Consider the following 21,840-nt stretch of genomic DNA (forward strand, 5'->3'; position numbering starts at 1 on the left):
TAACAAAGGGAGTCTGATGTAGACAATCTCCTAGTTATCAGTGGGTATAGAGGGTACATTTACTGCCAAGTTATATCAGGTGTATTGGAACAAAAGCAGAAAGCTCAATAATCACTGATTGATAACAGAAAAGTTAATGTGCTTTCTGAAACTTTCCACTTCTTCTGCATTGTGACCTTGTTAAAGGGTATAAGACGGGAGGAGAATCACTGATTATAACCAGGGACAGGTATTAGACTTATTAACTGATGTCTTATTTTTAATAGGAAAAATATGAAAGACAAACCAAGTATTCTATTAATATTTAGCTATCTCAAATTGCTGACACTATTTTAAGCTAGCATTATATGGGAAGATAATTGAAAATCGGTTATATACAAAAACATCTGTAAGAATAAGAAAAACGATTACAATACAAATAGAATTACAGGGCAATGCTGGCCTTGAAGCTATAGGCTGAATACAATGCTGGCTACAATCAGAACATTAAACAAATTGGCAAGAATCCATAACAACTCCTTAGGGGAATGTACTTCCAATGAAGTAAATGCCTCACAGATTTCACTGTACTTTCCCACCTAAATTATCATTTAGGTGCCTGAGTTCAAACTGGTTCTATAAACAAGATGAACATGCCTGTACTAGAAAAATAAGCTTATAGGAATTAAAAAATTTTCTGCAGATCCTAACAAAACTTAAAGGGTACATAGCTCTTGATATAGCAATTAAACTTTTAGTAATCTATTCTGAGAAGTATGAAGTGTGCAAAAAAATTATAGAAAAATGGAAACAAGCTAAAGTTCAACTGAAAACTGATCAAATCAATTAAGGCAAATCTGTACTGCAGAATACTATTTACTCTTGCAAAGAAAGATCTTTACACACTAACATGGAAAGATATCCTCAGTGACAGAAGTATAGAGGTTGAAGATAAATAGTATGATTCTGTTGTTTTTTTACTTATAAATTTTGTATATACTAGAAAAAAAGACTGGAAAGCTAAAGATTAATGATAACACTGATTTTAAGGTGAGATTTTTCACTTTATACCTTCTGTAAGAGGTTGACTGAATGTGTGTTGCTTTTTAAATTAACATCTTCATGTACTCTATCCTCTGACCAAAACTCCTACCAGTCTCTAAATATTTTGCATTCCTTACCTCCACTAAGTGCTAAGGTCACTTCTCTCTGGAACATCTTCCCCAAATGCCATTCAACCAATCTAGCCAGGTGGCCCCTTCCAAGAAATTGATCTCAATGCTTGCATTCCAGATAGTTTTCTCATTTGTCTAACCATCCATTACCCTCAAAGATTACCTAGGCATTTATAATCAATTCCAGACTGTATCTTAGTGTCATAGCTATTCGTGTTGGGTTTTATCTGTTTCCTCACTTATTTGACAATTAGTTTCTTGTGGGAAGAAACCAAGATTTACTCTTTTTGTTCCCTACAGATGTGTTCCCCAAACCCCGGGCCACGGACCAGTACAAGTCAGTGGCCTCTTATGAATCAGGCTGCACAGCAGGTGGAGGAGCGAGCCAGCAAAGCAAAGCTTCATCAGTATTTATAGCCACTCCTCATCGCTGGCATCACTGCCTGAGCTCAGCTTCCTGTCAGATTAGCCAAGGCATTAGATTCTCATAGTAGCACAAACCCTATTGGTAAAACTGCACACTCGAAGGATCTAGGTTGTGCTTGAATCATCCCCATCCTGAAACCAATTGGCCACTGCCCCTGCGGAAAATTGTCTTCTACGAAAATGATCCCTCATGCCAAAAAGGTTGGGGACCACTGCCCTACAGTGCTCAATATAACAGATGCTCAACAAATGTTTGCTAAATTAATGTGGCACTTTTATTTTTTGCAATTCAATGTGTATATTAGTAACAATTTAGAAAGAATCCAAATGGTCACTTTATTTTCAAATTTTTATTTATATGGAAACTCTAGCATGTTTTACCTTAATTTTTATAAGATAAAAATCCCAAAGCTTAAAATCAGATATTTTATAACATGTAACAATTAAGTATGGAGGAGAGTTCAATCATTTTTGAGGAATATCTTTCATAATTCTAAAAACATAGATATTTACAATATTCTTTAATATAGTTATATACAACATAGCATATTTAAATGTACAAAAGTGTTTAAATCATTATATTTTATTACAGAACATTCCAAAATTCAAACTAATGAAGAAAGTCCACAAACACTGATAACATTTGTCAAAACGCAGCAAGTTTATCAATAACCATGCAAACTAGTAACTAGTAACTAGTCTAGTAAACTTACACATAACACATAATTTACATGTCAAATCCACAAATTCAAAGATATATGATTGATCTATTAAAATCATGCTAGAATCTAAATACTATTTTATAATTCATAGGTTTAAACAAGTATTTTGTGGTAATCCACGAAACAGGAACACAAACTATGAAAACATATTTAACAGACTTAATTCTTAAGAGACTATCCTTACTAACAAACCTCAAAGATAGCAAATCAGGCATTTTTTCCCTGAAATTAAAGTTCTTATGAATAAATTCATAAATACCAAAGGGAGAAAAAACAATCCCTATATTATTAATTTATTTTACCTTCTCAAACTTAGTTCAACATAGAGCCCTTGGCATGATCACAGCTTCTCTGGGATATTTTTATTTTCTCCTGATTTAGTGGGTAAAACATATTAATTCCTTCTCTTGTTCCAGGAAGGACTTAAGGTGGCTTAGAAGATAAATTCAGAATATACCAGAAAGCACAATTACAGGTTAAATTAAAAGAAAAAAAATAAAGAAAACAGAGGCTGTGAGAACAGCAAACATAAAACCATTTAAGAAAAGGTTAGGAAATAATATTCTTAAGTATATTACATTTTTCTCCCACAGTGATTTTCTGGAAATACTGAAAAATATATTAATTTGTAAGAAAACTATTAAAAGTACTGGTAAACTAGAGATATACATCAAATTTGTTAAATTTTTTATTAACCCTGATGAAGTAGATGATTATAAAAATGCGTGTGCTTTTCTTTGTGCTTGTGTAAGAAGTTTTCTTAAATGCCACGATGTGTGGCTCTGGATTTAGTCTCTAGCTATTAGTAGGGGAGAATATAGGTGAAAAAAAAAATAAAATTTGAGAACTCTAAATTAATTTCTACTTAGAATTCTATGGTTATCAACTGGTGCCTCTTGCTGACTTGCAGGTTGGTGGCTTCAATTCAGACGGTCAGGTGTAATACGGCTCTTCTGTTGGCATAGGACAGAGCCTCAATCCTAGGGTGTCCTGACTCTATCAGTTCCTCCAGGTCGTCTGGCTCAACTTGTCAGACTCAGCAGGTGAAATAGGAAGAAGGTAAAATAAAAAGAGCACAAGGCCTGCTCAGGCTAGCATGTAGAGACTGCTTCCCAGAGAGCTGCAAAGGCTGACTATACCTATAGTCTGCATGTCACGCACCTCACCCCACTCCTGGGGATGGAGAAGTTATGGAGAGAGGTTGACAGCAGCATTTACCAGTTTCAGGGAAATATAAATGGGTATCTTCATCTCTATTCCATAGACCCAGCTTTCAATAAATGATAGGATGAATGATCCTATACCTATATCCTGAGAGGTTAAGAATTAGAGGGATTGAGGATAAAGGAAGTGGTTTGAAGAAAGGCAGTAGGATGTTCCCCTTAGAAGTGTGGCATAAGTTTTAAAACTATCAATAAAGGACCAGGACAAAAATATCTATATGAAGATGAAAATTAACCACTGCCTCCTACCTTTTTTTGAGGGGGAAAGGTCCCAACCAATTCTCCTGAGTTTTGGTCAGGTCAGGAAAGAATGAAGTTCATGTCTTAGATGTGTAACAGTGGGAACTGCAGGACTCTTGGATGGAATGGCAAAGGATACCCTAGGGTTTGTGACAGTGGGGGCTGAAAGAGAAGTGACTGCTGTTTTTCCTGTGATACCCTCTGGAATATAGGCAGGGCCCAAGGCACAGTGCCTCGGGCCCACAGTATATTTTAGAGACCCACAAAAATATTTTAATTTATTTTATCCTCATAAGAAGAAAGTGAACTTTTAGATTGAACAAAAACATTTTAATCTAAAAAATTAATAAATTGATTTTATACAAATCCAATTGTAAAATGTAGTTTTAAATTCTGTACAGAATTAGGTGTACAAGAAGGCAAAAAGTACCGAGAGCCCATGAAAATCCTAATGCAGCTCTAAATGCAGAGTCAAGTCAATTATAGGAAAGGAAACTGAGGATCATTTTAAAAGGATTAGAGAAGAATGGTTCAAGGCTAAAATAATGGAGAGGGAAAGAGAGTCTGATCTTGCTTCACTGATTTTTCTGTTTATTTTATTTATTTATTTTTGAGACAGAGTCTTGCTTTGTTGCCCTGGGTTGAGTATAGTGGCATCATCATAACTCACTGCAACTTCAAACTCCTGGGCTCAAACAATTCTCCTGCCTCAGCCTCCCAAGTAGCTGCAACTACAGGTGTGCACCATGATGCCCTGGCTAATTTTTCTATTTTTAGTAGAGACAAGGTCTCGTTCTTGCTCAGGCTGGTCTCAAACTCCTGACCTCAAGCCATCCTCTCACCTTCCAGAGTGCTAGGATTTCAGGTGTGAGCCACCATACCCGGCTCTGATTTTTCTGTTTTTGAATGCTACTTTGTAATTAGATTTTTTTTTTTTTTTTTTTTGAGACAGAGTCTCATTTTATTGCCCAGGCTAGAGTGAGTGACATGGCATCAGCCTAGCTCACAGCAACCTCAAACTCCTGGGCTCAAGCAATCCTGTTGCCTCAGTCTCCCGAGTAGCTGGGACTATTGGCATGCACCATCATGCCCGGCTAATTTTTTCTATATATATTAGCTGGCCAATTAATTTCTTTCTATTTATAGTAGAGATGGGGTCTCGCTCTTGCTCAGGCTGGTTTCGAACTCCTGACCTCGAGCAATTGCCCACCTCGGTCTCCCAGAGTTCTAGGATTACAGGCGTGAGCCACCGCGTCTGGCCTGGAATTAGATTTTTAAAGAAAGCTAAGTCTGATATTATGGAAGTACTAGTGTCAATTCCCACTAGACAAGCCAGAAAAAAAAAAAAATTTAAGCTCATTATTTTATAGCCATTGTGCAAAAATACAAACAGAATCAGGATGAAAAGACTTGGATATTTTTAAGTCCTTTCTCCATTTCCTGTAAACATTATTACAGGTAGGTTTTCCTTTGAGACTCTGCCTCCTGAACTTCCAGTATTATACCTCCACTCAGTTCAAGAATTCATCTGTGCTTCTCCAAGGACCTGGCTCCAATCACCCTCAGTAATCTAAGGTTGGCAGTGCCAGGAATGTGGGCACTACAGTTGCAAAAATATTTTAAGAATATGACAAAAGAAAAGGAAAGCAAGAAGAATGAATGGGGCAGGAGGGGAAAAAAATAAAAATGATGCTGTCAAAATAAATGGGAAAGGATTTACACTAATATATTAACCATAGTTTTCTGGATAGTAAGATTTAGATATTTGTACTTCATACTTCTCTATGTTTTTAAATATATCTTATAAGATAAATGTACTCTATAATCAGAAAAAAATACTCAGTAAACATTTGAAAAATTGTGCTCTCAAGGCCCTAAACTGAGAATTATCATTTTTGAGTTTCTCACAGTATGGCTTAGGTTAGCAAATACGGTTAACCATTGACATGCAGAAAGACCCAGAATTGAGAACAGAACTTTTAACAATTTCATTATTTTCATCATGTTATAGGGAAATGTCAATCAAGAAAGCTAATAAATACCACTTTCTAGCATCTGTTTCCCAATGCACAATGAAGAAACAGGTCAAAAGGAAGAAGAGTACAAAGGAATGAATTACTGCTTTTCACAGAATCAGACCTGAGCTTGGAAGGGAATACTAAGTCATAAAATTTACACCTTTGAATTACTACTTTAAAAAAGTTAAATCTCTGATTTATTCAAGCTTTATTGTAATTTGCCTCTTTCTCCTAATAGTAAGTAGTGGGGAAAAAAATCCAGTTCAAGGGTTATGATTACCTATGTTCCAGTTAAATGAAGTTTTATCACACACACTGATCTAAATGGACATACAGTTGAAGCTAATTATTTTATGTATGTGAAATCCATAAAAAACATTTCTGATATCTGAGAAAATGGCCTATCTTGTAATACTGTTGCTATAAAATAAAATGGAAACAAGTTATCTATGACTAAAAACTGGTAATTTGAGTCTCTTCTTTAGGTCTCTCCTCTGTTAAGATTTTCTCCCCATGCCTATTGGCCCTCTATAGCATATCATTAAATTTATTAATCAGTAGTTCTCAGCCACATTGATTTATCTCAGTGATCACTCATCCATATCTCATTTGCAACCATAAACAAATCTCATCAGAACATATGAAGAGAGTGGAAGTGCTTGTTTTTTTCCATTAAATTTCTATTTAAAATTTTTTTTTAGAATCAGAGTTCTGTTGCCCAGGCTGGAGTACAGTAATAATCATAGCTCACTGTAACCTTGAACTACTGGGCTTAAGCGATTCTCCTGCCTCAGACTCCTGCTTAGCTGGGACTACAGGCATGTACCACCATGCCTGGCTAATTTTTTAAAAAAATTTTTGTAGAGATGGAGTCTCTCTATGTTGCGTAGGCTGGTCTCTAACTCCTGGCCTCAAGCAATCCTCCTGCCTCAACCTCCCAAAGTCTTGGGGATTACAGGCATGAGCCACTGCACCTGGCCAGAAGTGCTTTTAAATGAGATATGAATATCAAAGTGGAACATAAGAAATGGCTAGTTCAGAGAAGAAATAAGACTTAGAGATATATTCTACTTGTCAAGCTGAATACAAAAGTAAAGCAGACCACCCTCCTAAGTTTCACAGCAATGCTTAATAAAGGACTGGAACACTGCAGCAGACCCTGGTTCACAGAACACTCTGATAATATGAAAACAAGTCCACATGTCTTCCCTTTCACAAGATTTACGTGTGGCAAAGCCTGGATTTTGTGAACTAGAGAAAAAAAAATACCAAAGCTGTGCCACTGTTAACTAAATTACAATAATTTCAAGGTTCTAACTTTGAAAGCAGGATCTATTATGTCAAGATTAAAATGTCTTACTTTAAAATAATCACATTAACAATTCCTTTGTATAGTTTTCTTCAGGTACTCCATTCACTTGCTTGCTTTTATAATTAGAAAGGAATAAATTTTCTATTTGAGTCAAGAATTCTTCAGCAATGAAGCAATTGGTCACTTTGCTCAGAGTTTTCCTCAGACACTCCAAAAGCTAGTTGAAAAGAAAAGTTTTATATTTAAGTACATAAAAAGTATAATAGGGTTTGCATTACCATCATTACTTTATCCCTTTCGAAACCCCACATGTCCTAATGCTCAAGTGAAAAACACTCTCCATAAAGGTGGCTGAAAATTAACTTGTTCAATAATCATACAACTAGAATGCAGGAAACCACTGCTGAGGAACACAGTTTAGTTCTTTTGTCATTTTACATAAGACAAATTGAGATTGTATATATGATGCTTTCTACTTTGGGAAAATTTGTGACTTTATGCCTTTTTAAAGTAGTTACACTTACAGAGCAAAATAATACTATATATACAAAAAAATCTACATACATACAAATACAGGACTCTACCATTTCAAATTAGCATGCCAAGAGTCTTTTCTTAGAAGTGTGCATATAATCTTTTTAGCAGCACACACAAAAAAGTGGATGTAACAGAAAGGAGTAAAAAATATTAAAAAGAAATCTAATATGTTTAAACTTTCTATTCCTAAATTGCTACAAAAAAAGACAAAGGTTGCCAGTCTACTAGTCTTAACTCATTATAGAAGCAAAAATAAAAGTGAAATAAAAGAATTCAAAACTCTTATTTCCTATTAAAAAGTTAAATAAAACCATTTAAATTTAATTGTTACATTTATACTATCATTCTTAAAAATAATTAATTGTTAAGGTTGAGATGGAAACATGGTACTTTTGAATAAAATGAGAAAAATGTTCTCTATTGTGTACAATAATAATCTGCTAAGAAATTTATCAGCCAACACTGACAAATTTATTCGAAAATAGTATTTTTTCTATGTGCAAGCTTGGGCAACAAAATACATTACTAATTATCTCCTAGAAATTAATTTGAGAAAGGAAAAAGCAATAAAAGAAATATACAGAAAATTATCCACAAAGCATTAGGCATCATGGGAAAACACATCAAAATGAATAGCTTTAGAATCTGTGAACAATGGATCCAATTAAAATGAAGGCAGCTTACTTTCTGCAAACAAGTCAGGTCAGAATCCCGGCGAAAGATTTTATCCATGGGGACCCTGCTGTAGGAAGAAATATGAAAGCAAACTGATGAAACAAACTAATCAGTTTTGTAATAAACTATCACTGAGGCCATACATCACAATTTATATTTAACTTGGGTTTTCTATGAAACATAATTTAATGAGAAACACTGCAGATGTGCAACCATCTCAAACCCAGCACATACCTAAGGGACAGCCTGTATTTTTCTATTATCCATCTTGTCTTTTCAAACACTAATTCCCACTGAGGTTCTTCTAACATCTGTTGTACTTCAAATTTGTAAGGTAAGCCTAGAAAAGCATAAAAAAAAAAGCACATTTTCATCAACTATTTCTTAAATCTCCAATCTCCTTTTAATTATACTTAAAATTCCCTTCAGCGTTTTTACAACTACAACTTGGCAGACCAGCTGAAGAGCACTTTAAACATAGAGGGCATTCATTAAATATTTATTGCCTGACTGTACTTGGCCTACCAAGCGTATTAATGCCAAGCTATTAATAATAATAAAGAAAAGTAAAAGTGCCATTTGTGTGAGAATTCTATGCAAGGCACTGAGAGGTAGGATGATCACATATTTACCACCCAAACCAAGAGACTTTTTCAGAGAAACGTAGCAATATTAATAATTATGCCAGAACCACAGGCTTAAATTGGGACTGTAATAGGCAAACCAAGACATATTATAATACCATCGTCCTAGTGATAAGGTTATTTTGGGCTTTGCTTTTTTAAATAAAACACAGGTTATTAAGCTTACAACAATCCCATAAGGTAGGCAGCATGATTCCTATTTTACAGATGAGAAAACTGAAGCTGAGACAGGTTAAATAATGTGCTCAGGTTGGCAGAGTGGCAGAGCTTGGATGTTAAATACTGGCAGGTCTGCCTGACTTCTGAGCTCATACTCATTCCACCTTCCTAGAGGGGCTAATCTAAGACTAGACAGGAAATAAGATTAACAGGGGAGGTGGCAACTGCACTTGAGTCAAAGCTGTCATGCTAAATTCTAGAGGAATGGAGTCCAAGGAGTAGGCATCATACATATAGCTGGAAAGGAAAAAATATCAATCAATCCGCCATCTTAAAAATTTCTCACTTATCCTTCAAGACCTCCAGGTAAATGTATCTCTAGTATTAAGGAAAAGCTCAACTGATTCATTACCAAAGGCCAATCATAATAAGATAATGTGTGCCAGGCTTTAGGTGCTTTACATATGTAAAATCACTTATTAATAAACAAAGTAGCTACCATTATTGTCCTAATTTTTTTTTTTTTAAATTAAGACCCCAAGTCACAGAAAGGTTAGCCTTTTCATGATCATAAGAGAAGAGGTAGAGGCAGGATTTGAGCCTAGGCAGTCTGGTTTGAGAGTCTGTCCTCTTAACTTTTACAATTGGTTTTTTGCCATACTAAGGCTTTTCAATAAAAAAATGCCAGCAAATCAGAAGGCATAGGTAAAAAAAGGGGGGAACCATAGTATATTTCCTCACAATGAAACAAAGCATAGGTTAGTTGTTGTCAATAAGCTCTAAAAAGGCATTTTTGTTTTTTTCATATTTTCAGGTGTTTGGGAGGCAAAGAGACAGCAATCCTGATGATGACTGATATTTTTTATTTCATTTCTCAATTCTCCTCCCTCTCCTCCAAAAGCTTACGAAGAGTGACACATTATATAGTATAAGGGATATACTAAGCAAACTCCTTTTGGTGATAAAATTCACTTACTTGACATGTTTTGATTACTTTCTAAGCACAGATACCAGCTATAATCATAACTACATGTTGAAAACCTATTATTTGCTAAACACTTTACACATATTACTGACAGTCCTTATAACTACCCACCCTGTAAGCAAGGTATTTAATATAATTTTTTCTCATTTTACAGATGTAGCAAAGGAGAATGAGAGAGTAACCTACCCAAGGTAATAACCAATAAACGTGTTATAGCTAGGATCTGAATCCAATTGAGTGACTTCTACTCTTAATGAAAGTTGAAAATAGAAACAAAGCAAAGAAAATAATGCATTTCCAGTCTGTGCTGATGAAAAAACACGGAAAAACACACACACACACAAACTACATATACAGCTCTCTTTGGTATGATTAAGAATACTTCTCTAAGTTAAAAAAAAGGCACTAACGTCAGTAAAAGTTTCCTTTTATACAAAATATTTTTATTCACTAAAGTATCAGAAGAAAACTAATTATTAAGTATACTTCCTGCATGTACAGAAAACACAGAAAACATATTTTAAAGATAAGACCTGAATTAAAAGTACTGTAGTACAAGGTATACCATGGCTTCTAATAAACCTAAATCTTGTACCCGAGGATTTCTATAAGGAGCAAAGGACTAAGGATTGAGATCTAATACACAGTGTTAACAGTAGACAAGTCATTTATAAGGCAGCTCTGTTCCACAGTTTTCTGCAATGACGGTAACACAGAACATCTTGCGCTGCTGTCCAATGGTAGTTCGTGTGAGCATCGTGTATGGTTCCCTCCAATCCTTTCAAGTGGTTCTTTCCCCTACCTGGGCTAGTTTCTTCACATGCATGTGCTGGTATATATTTTGCTAAATACTCGAGGGGTAACTTCTATACATCTCTGGAGTTTGCTCTCCACTATTCAGCTTTCTGTTCTCCGGGAGTCTGTTCTGTAGATTTAGCTGCCTCCATCTCCTCAGAGAGTCTGCCAAGCTTTGGGTGAGTTTATTCTCCTTGTGTCTTACCTGGAAACTCCCTTCAGTCAGTAAGCTAGGGAAATTTTGGCTCACTTCATTCATTTCCCATCTCTTGGCAATCACATTCCTTTGCTGCCTGATGCTGTGTCCTAAATACCATGATTTTATATATTTTGTCCAGTATTTTGGTTGTTTCAGACAGGTCTTTATTACTTCATTTTGGCCAGAAGTGGAATTCCACAAACTACATTTTAAATGTCATATAATTCTAATGAATTTAAACTTAAAGTCGAATCAGAGTAGAGGCTCACTACCAAAATCTAGCAGACTGTGAGATTAAGAAATGATTTCAAGTAAGAACAAGTTAATTGTGATTCTTCTTTCTGTAAAATTATACAATGTCAAAGAATAATGTATATTATATGCTATGGTCAAAATGTACATTCTGGACTAAAGCTAATGCCAATTTTATCCATTCAATAAAAACTCACAGAGTGTTAACCACCTCCTAGATGCAAGGTGATACTGAGAACACAAAGACAAGTAAGACCAAAATATAGTTCCTGCTCTTTAGGTGCTCAGTTTAACACAACTTGCTAAGTACACAAATTACATTAAAAGACAAAAGCAACTATGAAGGAAGAAAAACAATATTGCATATGCACAAAGAACTGAGTAACTAATAAATACTATCAGGGTAGTACTGGGAAGTCTTTACCAAATAGAAGGCATCCAAGTGAGATCATTAATAATGAAGAAAAATTAATTATTAAACAAACATTCATTTAGTACCTACTTTATACCAGACCTTGTGCTAGAAACAGGATAGAAAAACAAATATAACATAGTATCTACCCACAAAGAGCTCACGCATCTGATGGGCAGGAGTATAATGTGGTAACTGCAGTGACAGTGTCTGAAGAGTACCTGAACTAGAGCAGTGGTAGTAAGGATAGAGGAGAGAATAAATATCCTACAGATGCTTATTGTTTCCTCCAATCATTTCCTTTCTATCCACCTCCCTTCCTTTTCCTAGCTGGCTATACTAATACCCTATCTAGCCAGAAATGATTGGAGCGCAAGTGGATATAAACTTCAGAGCAACCAAGTCAGATGATGGGCTATGCCAACCAAACTCTTTTTTGAAGTAGAATGGGAACTAAGAGATATAAAAATAGAGTTAATTAATAATGATTTTAAAGTGGGAAGTGATGGAGAGCTGGTGGTCATTTTTTGTTTTCATTTGTATGCCATCACAAAGAAAGCCAGTCTGTGTTTTAAAAAATTTTCATGAGAAAAGAGACTGTTCTGTTTATTGTAGTGCCTAGCATATACACTGCTTGGCCATAACTTTTCTCCATGTTTTAATTCTTTTGCCCAGTGGCCATGAGAACACAGTGGAGACCTGAATATAGCAGGATATTATGAAAGGGAAGAGGGTGGCTGCACTAGGTGACAACCAAACAGAAATTCCTTAGTTGAGGGTATAAACTTTTCCATTAAAAACTTGTGAATATTGTAAATTCTTTGACTTGTAAAACTCAAAGAAATGAGGGCAGAAGTAGGATGAAGTTATTTTTGTTGAAAACTTACGATAGGAGCCATCTGGGCTAATTTCCTCACTTATAACCAGGCAGGTAATCTGAGAATATGGTAAGGGATTGTTTCGATTATAGGGACTAATAATCATTCCAATGAACTTTGCACCTCCTCTGGAGAAGTAACTCTACAATTACAAGAAAAGTATAATTAGTTTCAACTCTATAAATTTAAAAGTCAGTATTTACCATACTAACATTTTAGACATCTAATGGGGAAAAGCGAAACAAACAGGTACATTAAAAACTTCATATCCTAACAACAACTGAAGGAAATGCCTTCTATATTCATTTCACACTGTAAATTTTCCAGGCCAATGTGCTCAACCCTATGACCTGTAAAAAAAAATCATGTGGCCTGCAAAACCTACACTTGCCGTGAATATATTTACTAATCATATTTACTATTCTACAGCTGTATTACTTATCAATATAGTAATAATGTACAAATAGCTGCCTATAGCAAAAACATTCATGTATCAAACATAAAATTACAGAATAAAAGAAAACTTTGTTTTTTTCAGAGATGAAAAATATATTATGTTTCTGATTATTTCAATTATCCCTAGTCCTTTTGCTGGTCTTTCTCATCAATTTTTCAAGGCTCTGAGAGTATTTGAAAATAGAGTTAGTTAATAATGACCTTAAACTAGGTCACTATTCTTGCAATCAGGGGAAAAAAAAAAAAACAAGTTCTTACAAAACCCCATATATAAAGAATATCAGAAATGCAATACTAAAAATGTTAAAAGTTTTTTATTTAATAGAAAGCAATGGGGGTGGAGCAGATGTGCAATCACTTATAGAATAAACATACCTGATATTTGGCTTGTGTATCAATATCTCGTAAAGAAGGATTAGGATCAAACGCAGGATGAGAATGATACCATCCAATAACACTGTAGCCTCTAACAGCCAAGGTTTCTGAGGCCTGTGTCTGTGATACGGGATCCATTTCGCACTGTAGTCCTGTACTCAGACTGTTACACGGTTCTGCTGCACAGACCTAAGGAGGATTGATTCCCATATGATTATACTAAAATCTTGTTAATTATATTACTTTAATGTTTCAATTCTTTCATACACAGAAACAGAAATTTATCAAGGCCAAGACTTCCATTTGACTATATCGTAGGCAGCCTGTAACTTGCAAATGACTTATACTCCAAAAGTATGATTGTATGCTAGGAACTTAGCATGCCTTTTTCTACCCAAACACGGTCATAATAACTGTTAGTTTTCCAGGTCAGCTCACATAACCTGTACAAAGGCATTCTTTCAATGACTCCTATTACTTATGACAGTAAATGCAACAGAATGATATATACCAACTTTCAACTACAAGTGTTAGTACATAGTTCTGGCCTCTTAGGAGGTGTCGCTTTTTGTTGGTAAAGGTAATGAGGAGCCACGGGCTGGCAGTGTTCTCTCTTGGTGGTAAAAAGAAACATGTGCTCAGTAAATGGAATTTTAAGTCACTTCTGGGAATTTATAACTTGCTACATTTGCATATTCTCACACATATCATAAGGAAAGTCTATATTTTAATTATACTAACTGAATTTTATAAAGATATTTGGTATGAAAGCAGGACTAAATAAAAAACATTTTTTTTAAAGAGAACTTACTTCAACTATTTTATCAACTTCTGAGTATCTTCCTCCTAACAGACCAATCACTTCTGCCATAGAAACATGAGCATGCTAAAAGAAATACAAGACACACTTAGCCCAAATGCACAAACTCACCTGATAAAAAAACAAAATACAACTCACTTATAATAGGACAGTCATTGACAAGTATGGTAATTATGCTTCTCTAAAATAATGTAGCAGAGGAGAAAAACTAGATGCTAAGATTTCAGGTCTATCTTCACTGCTGGCTGAGAAGCTTTCAACAGAACACTACACTCCCAGACTCTACCTTTTCACTCACAAACTGAAACCACCAAGTGTTCTCCCTGTTCAAGAGAGGTATAAGGATATAAAGCAAAAATCACTGAGTCCCTCTACAGAACACATCGCAAAGGAACACAAAACTGTTGGAGGTACTGGAAATTTAGTGCAAACAAGGAATCTCCTAATTACAGGACTTGGGCTTTGTTTCGGTGATCTAAAAGGCAGCAGACACAAGATATTAGGAAATGAAAATAAGGTTAATGCTGATAAACAGTCTGCAAAAACTCACATTAATTTATTTTCTCTAAAATATGGAAACATGCAATTGTTTGGCTTTTCTCCAAAAGAAAAGACTTATTTTTAGATTCCTTGTAAAAGAGGATATATTAAGATCCAAAATACACGTCTTCCATACTGCCTTATGCCTGCAATAAAAATACACAAGAATAGAAATCAGAATAACTAAGTAAACACAATAGATTATCCTTACCAAATCCATTATTAAAAGTGCTTCTGAAGCCACTTTCACCTGAAATGGCTCCTGAAATAAAAATAAAGATTTTATTCTCCCCAAATGAAATGTCCACTTTTCTCCTTTACCCCACCAAACTTAGCATTAATCAAGGCTCAGAGCAAAATGGACTTTTTAGAAAAATTACCATTCAAAACCCCAGAAGGGAGAAATTCTCTCTCATTTTCCATCTGTATCACTCATCTGACCCTTAATATTCCTGGCCTTGTCCAACCTTTTCACACACACACACACACACACACACACACACACACACACACACACACACATCTTGCACATATAGAAATAAATATTTCCTGTCTGACAGGGATGGGCACTTTTTATGGTCATTCATTAATACATAAATAATACCTGCTTTTCTTCACTGAAAAAATTACAAGGTATCAGCTGGAAGGGATCAAATGAGCTAAAAAAGAAAAAAAATCATTTTTAATATAATCTCAACAAGATTAAGAAAATAACATTTATTTATTCACAAATTTGAAAACATGTATCAATAATCTAAACCCAAATTGTTTGAATGAGAAAAACATTAAACTAAGACAATTTCTTAGGACATACCATCAACCCCTTCAAATGAAGCATTGTTTTTACAAAACAAAACAAAACAAACTAGGAACTTTGAGGCAAAGTTATTCTGTTGTCTCAATTTCCTTTAACACCCAAAGAGAACACTATAAACCACCAAGTGTATGTTCTATACTCGAGGTCCCCAACTCCCAGCCCACAGACCAGGTTCTACTCTGTGGCTTGTTGGGAACCAGGCTGAACAGCAGGAGGTGAGCAAAGGTGAGTCAGTGAAGTTTCATCAAATGTTCCCCATCACTTGCATCCCATCACTGCCTGAGCTCCACCTCTGCCCCTCCAACCTTCCATGGAAAAATTGTCTTCCATGAAACCGGTCCCTGATGCCAAAAAAACTGGGGACTGCTGTTCTTACACTAAAAGCAGATTTCAAAAAGTTCAATGAAGATATAACTAATTCCCTGACATAAGACCTGAAAGAAAGTTCAAGAAAGATGGAAGTTTTTTAAAAACACAGAAGTAAGTACAATAATGTGCCCACTACACAGTAGGGACTCAATATTTTTTTGAATGAATGAACAACAAACAGTTCTGCTGAAGAAATTAATGTATTAGAAAGTCCTATGATAAACTCTTATTTTAAAACGAAAAAGTAAAAAGAGATGAAAAGGAGAGAACCTAGCAAGGCTAGATACAAAAGTATGTGTAAAATCTGAGAGAAAAGTTCAAAAGTCTTTGACCAGTAAAGAATCAAGGCTTGAGAAATGTATTAAGAACAATAAAAAGGTTTTGTTCGGCTATGTTCAGGAAAGAAAAACACATAGGAATATGTTCATGTTAACACAACTGGAAAAGAGCAGGATAATTCAGTTCCCATTCAACCAAAGAGACTGTTAGTGCCGAGAAAACAGATACTTTGTTATGCTTAATACTGTATCCCAAGTGCCCAAGAATATTGCCTGACATATATTAAATATAGTAGGTATTCAAAAATATTCATTAAATAAAGAAGACCTATAAAGTAGAAAGTGCTTAATCAACACAAATAAAAAGAAACTAAAGACCCAGATAAATGAGAATATAAAGAGCAGGAGAACATCCCAGAGGACTTAAGAAACATGAAGTGTTGTCAATGTTTGTTGAGGAGCTACAGGGAATGGAAAATTAAAGGATGAGAAAGAGGCAATATTGGGCTTACTAACAATTAGTACCACCCAAAGTGAGAATCAAGTTATTTCATGAGATTACCTGTCCATGTCTAGAGTTGAATGACTACCAAATGACCAACATGTTGTAAATATGTTGTAGCCTATGTTCACTGAATCTGAACAAATTTAAAACGTTTATTCAAGGATTCCCAAATTGATAATCAGTGAAATAAAAAATTTCAAAAAATTTAGTAGTATTTTTTAACTTAATATGAATATTATAACATAGCTATTGAGTATTTTTTCCATACACTTTCTAACCATGTGATAAGTTGAAAAAAAATCATACTTATATAACAGAACACTACACCTTTTTGTTGGTCTTGGGACTTTTAAAGATTTAACAGGTCTGCATTTTTCCTCTTCTCTTCTTTTTGCCAACTCCTCAGCAGAGAGATGCTAAAACAAAACACCAATTGATCAAAGAGTCTATCAACTACTGAGGCAGAATTAATAAAAAATATTAATAAAAATAGTTCTTTAAAAATAAATTTAGGGGCAAGCGAAAACAAGACAGACTAAATTATACAGACGTGTTTTCTTTTTGCTAATAGAAATGCTAAATATTTGTTTAAAATTGTTTCAAAAGGTAGACTTGCCCATTTCAGTCAATGGTACTAGTCACCCAGACTTGAAAATCTCAGAATCACCAGTCTTTTCTCTTATTTCCCATTGCTACTCACCAAAGTCTACTGTGTTGAGTTTTCTTTTACAACTGAGAGGCAATGCAAAGTAATGACTAAGAATACAGATTCTGGAGATGGAATGCCTAGTTTTGCTATTTACTAGCTGGGTGACCTTAGGCAAGTTCTAAAGCTTTCATGTTTCAGTTGCCTCATCTTTAAAAATAATAACAAAAATAGTAATAACAATGTCATGTTGTTATTGTGAAGATTAAATGGGTTAGTGTTTACAAAATACTGACAATAGTGTCTAACACATAGTAAGCCCTTATAAGTGTTCATAAAACAAAGTAAATCTCTATTCATTCCCTTTCTATTAACAACCCTACACTCTAGCCCAAATGAACTATGCACCTCTTTCAGAATATATCTGGCATTTTCCCATGTTTGCACCTTTGCTTATGCCACTTCCTCAGCCTGGAATGCTTTCATCTACTTTTCGAGATTCTTCTACTGATCCTTCAGATCAAACATCACATCTTCTAGGCCAGGCAAGGTGGCTCATGCCTGTAGTCTCAGCACTTTGGGAGGCCGAGGTGGGAGGATCACTTCACCTCAGTTCAAGATCAGCCTGAGCAAGAGCGAGACCCTGTCTCTACTAAAAATAGAAAAAATTAGCCAGGCATAAAGGTGCAAGCCTATAGTCCCAGCTACTCAGAAGGCTGAGGGAGGAGGATCGCTTGAGCCCAGGAGTTTGAGGTTGCAGTAAGCTACAGTGATGCCACTGCACTCTAGCCAAGGTGCAGGGCTTTGCCTCAAAAAAAACCAAAAAAACAAAAAAACAAAAGACAAAACCACACACACAAAAAAACACAAAAAATACAACCATCACATGTTCTGTGAAACCGTCCCTGATCAAACCCCTTGGGAGAACCTTATTCATTCCTGTAACTAACCTTATGGAACTTACCATAGGTTTTGTTTTTCCTACTAGAAATTTAAGTCCTTTATGGGAAGGAACCATGAATTACTATTAATAATTACTATCCTTATAATAGTGCTTAAGGGGTTGGGGGTAGGATATGGGAAGGATGAAAGATCAACAACTATCATTTATTGAGCATGCAAGGCTTATTGAGTACTTAGGACCTTTATATACTTTATCTCATTTACTTCTTACAATAATCCTTTAAGGCAGGTATTATTACCCACATTTCATAAATTAAAAAATATGAAATTCAGTGAGGCTAAGTAATTGCTCAAGATAACAAAGCCCAAATGTACACATTCCCATTCTTCCATTCTAGTACAACTTGTTTACAAACAAATTTATATATTTAGAACACATATGTGCATGTGTGTGTATATATACACGTACATAAACACATTCACTGTCTATGTTTCCTCTTAGGACCATAGTTTTTAATAGTAGAAATAACATTTCAATGTTTGTAATTCAATTTATGTCCAGTGCTTAGAACAATATTTTAATTTGTATATCAGAACATCATTCAATAAATGTTTAATGAAATGAATTGAATATACCAATTTCTTGGCACCCTGGCATATACTGAGCTAGAGATAAGAATGTGGAGACAGAATGAAAGTCTGGAAATGAGTTTAAACTCCTAGTTAACTATACCACCAATGCCTTCTATTTTGCTGTTTATTGGTGACTTCTAGACAAATTAACATGGGATTGAAGATACACATGTTAACATATGAAATAAGTGCAATTATATGACATTGAGATGTATAAAAATACATTTACAAAACAGTTTTCATGAATGAGCCATTTGAAAAGTTAAAGTTACCTCAAACGTTTGTCCTTCTAAGTCCCTTGCATCACACCAATTTCCCCATGGGTCTCGGACCCTACGTCTCCTTGTGCGCTGTTATAACATTAAAGTAAAGCAAAAGGTAACAAGATTAACATGAAGAAATCACAGCACATTAATACACAAAACAAAAATGACGGCCAGGCACCTGTAATCTTAGGACTCCGAGAGGCCAAGGCAAGAGGATAGCTTGAGGTTAGGAGTTTGAGATCAGCCTGAACAAGAGTAAGACCCTGTCTCTATAAAAAAAAAAGAAAAATTAGCTGGGAGTGGTGGCACGCACTTATAGTCCTAGCTATAGGACTGGGAGGCTGAGGCAGGATCGCTTGAGCCCAGGAGTTTGAGACTGTAGTGAATTATGATGATGCCACTGCACTCTAGCTGGGGTGACAGCAAGACTGTCTATAAAAAAAAAAAAAGATAAAAAAGACAATTATCTGAGATCAATGTATCCATTTACACAGTATAATCTCTAATCAGCAATGTCTAACTAAATTTTATTAATTTATGTTCAACAGTTTAGCATTTTGCTTAGAAATAGATCAGTGATGTTGAGCTAAGGGCGGGAGCAACAGCAGCAGGTGGGAAGGGTGTAGGCTGGGTGGCGGCAAAGGAAGGCTGTCCAAAAAATAAAAATCAGTGATTATTTTCTATATTTTACTTGCATTTCTTCTTAAATTTACATTTCCTTTCATTGTTTAGGAGCTAAAACACTAGAACAAAAATATTTTTAAGACCAAAAAGAACTACCAAGAAAATGGCTTCCCTTTCAACTACCTGAAGAAAATTTTTAAGAATATGTAAGAGATATAATATTAAAAAATAGAAGCAAAATAATCACATCTCAGCTTTAGAAAGGAGATAGCCTAGTCAATATAAATAATGAAAAATTACAAAGTTAGTTGACTATATTACAAATGTCCAGTTTTGTAAATCTCAACAGTAAGGCCTTTAAAATGGACTAGTTGCCAAAGGACAGTGTGTGCCTAGCAGCATCTCCAGCAACTCTACTTGAAAATATCCACCCCCCCCCCTTTTTTTTGAGACAGAGTCTCACTGTCACCCAGGCTAGAGTGCCCTGGCGTCAGCCTAGCTCACGACAACCTCACACTCCTGGGTTCAGGCAATCGTTCTGCCTCAGCCTCCTGAGTAGCTGGGACTACAGGCATGCACCACTATGCCTGGCTAATTTTTTTCTATATATTTTTAGTTGGCCAATTAATTTCTTTCTATTTTTAGTAGAGATGGGAGTCTCGCTCTTGCTCAGGCTGGTCGAACTCCTGACCTTGAGTGATCTGCCCACCTCAGCCTCTCAGAGTGCTAGGATTACATGCATGAGCCACCTCGCCCAGCTGAAAACATCTTTTCTTAAAGGTAGTAAATCTGGGTAGAAACAATTTACAGTCTAAACACTCTGAGAAAATTAGCTACTCGATCATCTAGACTTTCTTTTCATTTATCTTACATATTACTAATTTATTAGTAAAATGAACAGGATCATATTACAACTCTGCCTTATAGGAGAACTGTTGGATTATTTATATTTAAAATAATTTTTATGAATTTAAAAATATTATAAAACTCATTACCTACAAGAATTAAAAATAAGAGCTAGTTATTCTAAAAAGCTGATTCTTAAGGTAATAAGCATTTTAAAAGAACAAAAGTAACTAAAAGAAAAGAGAACCAAACTGTATAGTTTTAAAAGACACATTAAATTTATAAATCAAAACCAAGCGGCCCAAGACCACTTCAGCAAAATATTATGTTTCCGTATGTTTGCCAGTGAATTACAAGGGTTTTTTAGTTTGCTTTTTTCCTTACAAACCAACATGAAATTGAATGGAAGTCAGAAAAGTGAATGGCTATGGTGAAATCCAAGAGAAAACATGTTTTTCTACTACATGGGCCATTTGTTAAACAGCTAAAGAGAAGTAGGTATGCTTCACTAAACAGAGTAAGGAGCAATATGGACAGATCACTGAGTGAGAGAGATGACAGTTTACCATAGACTGCAGACGCTGGGCAAGTTGGTATGCTTCCACTGCATCTTTTCTGTCTCTGATTCGTACTTTATCAACAGGTTGTGGCCTATTATATACAGCTTGTTCTATTGGAATTCAGGAAAGAAAACAAAAAAATCAAACACCACATCTATTATTTTATGAACCTCATTTGTTAAATAGGAAGACACATCTACACTGACCATAGCTGATCTTCTGTGACTCTATCTTATTCCACAATCATATATTTGATATACTACTCACCAGTTCTCAAATAAAAGTAATATAATTATTACAAGAAAATTATCAATAAAATGAAATATTTAGGAAATGGGTAATTTGTGTAATTTCTGATTAAATGACTGCTAGGCCTACTTTGCTAATTTTGGCAGTCTAATATGGAAAACATGACTACATTTTTCTTTTTGTGGTGGAGGAAGCTAAAATGCCTTAGTTTTCCTGAAAAGCTAGTCTCTATATACATGGCTTTGGGCAAACGAAGACACTGAAATGAAGGACTGACCCCTCCCCTCCCAGGCAGACTGTAAATTTTATCTATTTCTACATA

The 21,840-nt window shown here is 35.1% G+C and overlaps 1 protein-coding gene across 4 annotated transcripts in view; it reads right to left on the reverse strand.

Annotated features, from left to right (window-relative positions):
• Positions 1 to 2,143: 2,143 nt before the first annotated feature.
• The window catches only part of MYSM1 (Myb like, SWIRM and MPN domains 1), a 41,258-nt gene continuing 21,561 nt past the window's right edge, over positions 2,144 to 21,840 (reverse strand). Inside the window, exons 10-20 of one of the 4 annotated variants that reach the window (XM_020289089.2) lie at positions 21,276 to 21,379; positions 19,246 to 19,323; positions 17,119 to 17,207; positions 15,427 to 15,481; positions 15,034 to 15,084; positions 14,274 to 14,348; positions 13,463 to 13,651; positions 12,641 to 12,773; positions 8,542 to 8,647; positions 8,317 to 8,371; positions 2,144 to 7,312 (exon numbers count right to left, since the gene is read on the reverse strand). In XM_020289089.2, coding sequence (XP_020144678.2) covers positions 7,154 to 7,312; positions 8,317 to 8,371; positions 8,542 to 8,647; positions 12,641 to 12,773; positions 13,463 to 13,651; positions 14,274 to 14,348; positions 15,034 to 15,084; positions 15,427 to 15,481; positions 17,119 to 17,207; positions 19,246 to 19,323; positions 21,276 to 21,379 — 1,094 coding nt within the window. In that variant the 3' untranslated portion in view covers positions 2,144 to 7,153. Of the gene's footprint in view, positions 7,313 to 8,316; positions 8,375 to 8,541; positions 8,648 to 12,640; positions 12,774 to 13,462; positions 13,652 to 14,273; positions 14,349 to 15,033; positions 15,085 to 15,426; positions 15,482 to 17,118; positions 17,208 to 19,245; positions 19,324 to 21,275; positions 21,380 to 21,840 lie in introns of those variants that run through there. The other 3 variants (XM_012785127.3, XR_002224527.2, XR_002224528.2) reach the window with 3 other exon arrangements.

This window comes from Microcebus murinus, chromosome 2, assembly GCF_040939455.1.
Source record: "Microcebus murinus isolate Inina chromosome 2, M.murinus_Inina_mat1.0, whole genome shotgun sequence".
Classification (NCBI taxonomy): Eukaryota; Metazoa; Chordata; class Mammalia; order Primates; family Cheirogaleidae; genus Microcebus; species Microcebus murinus.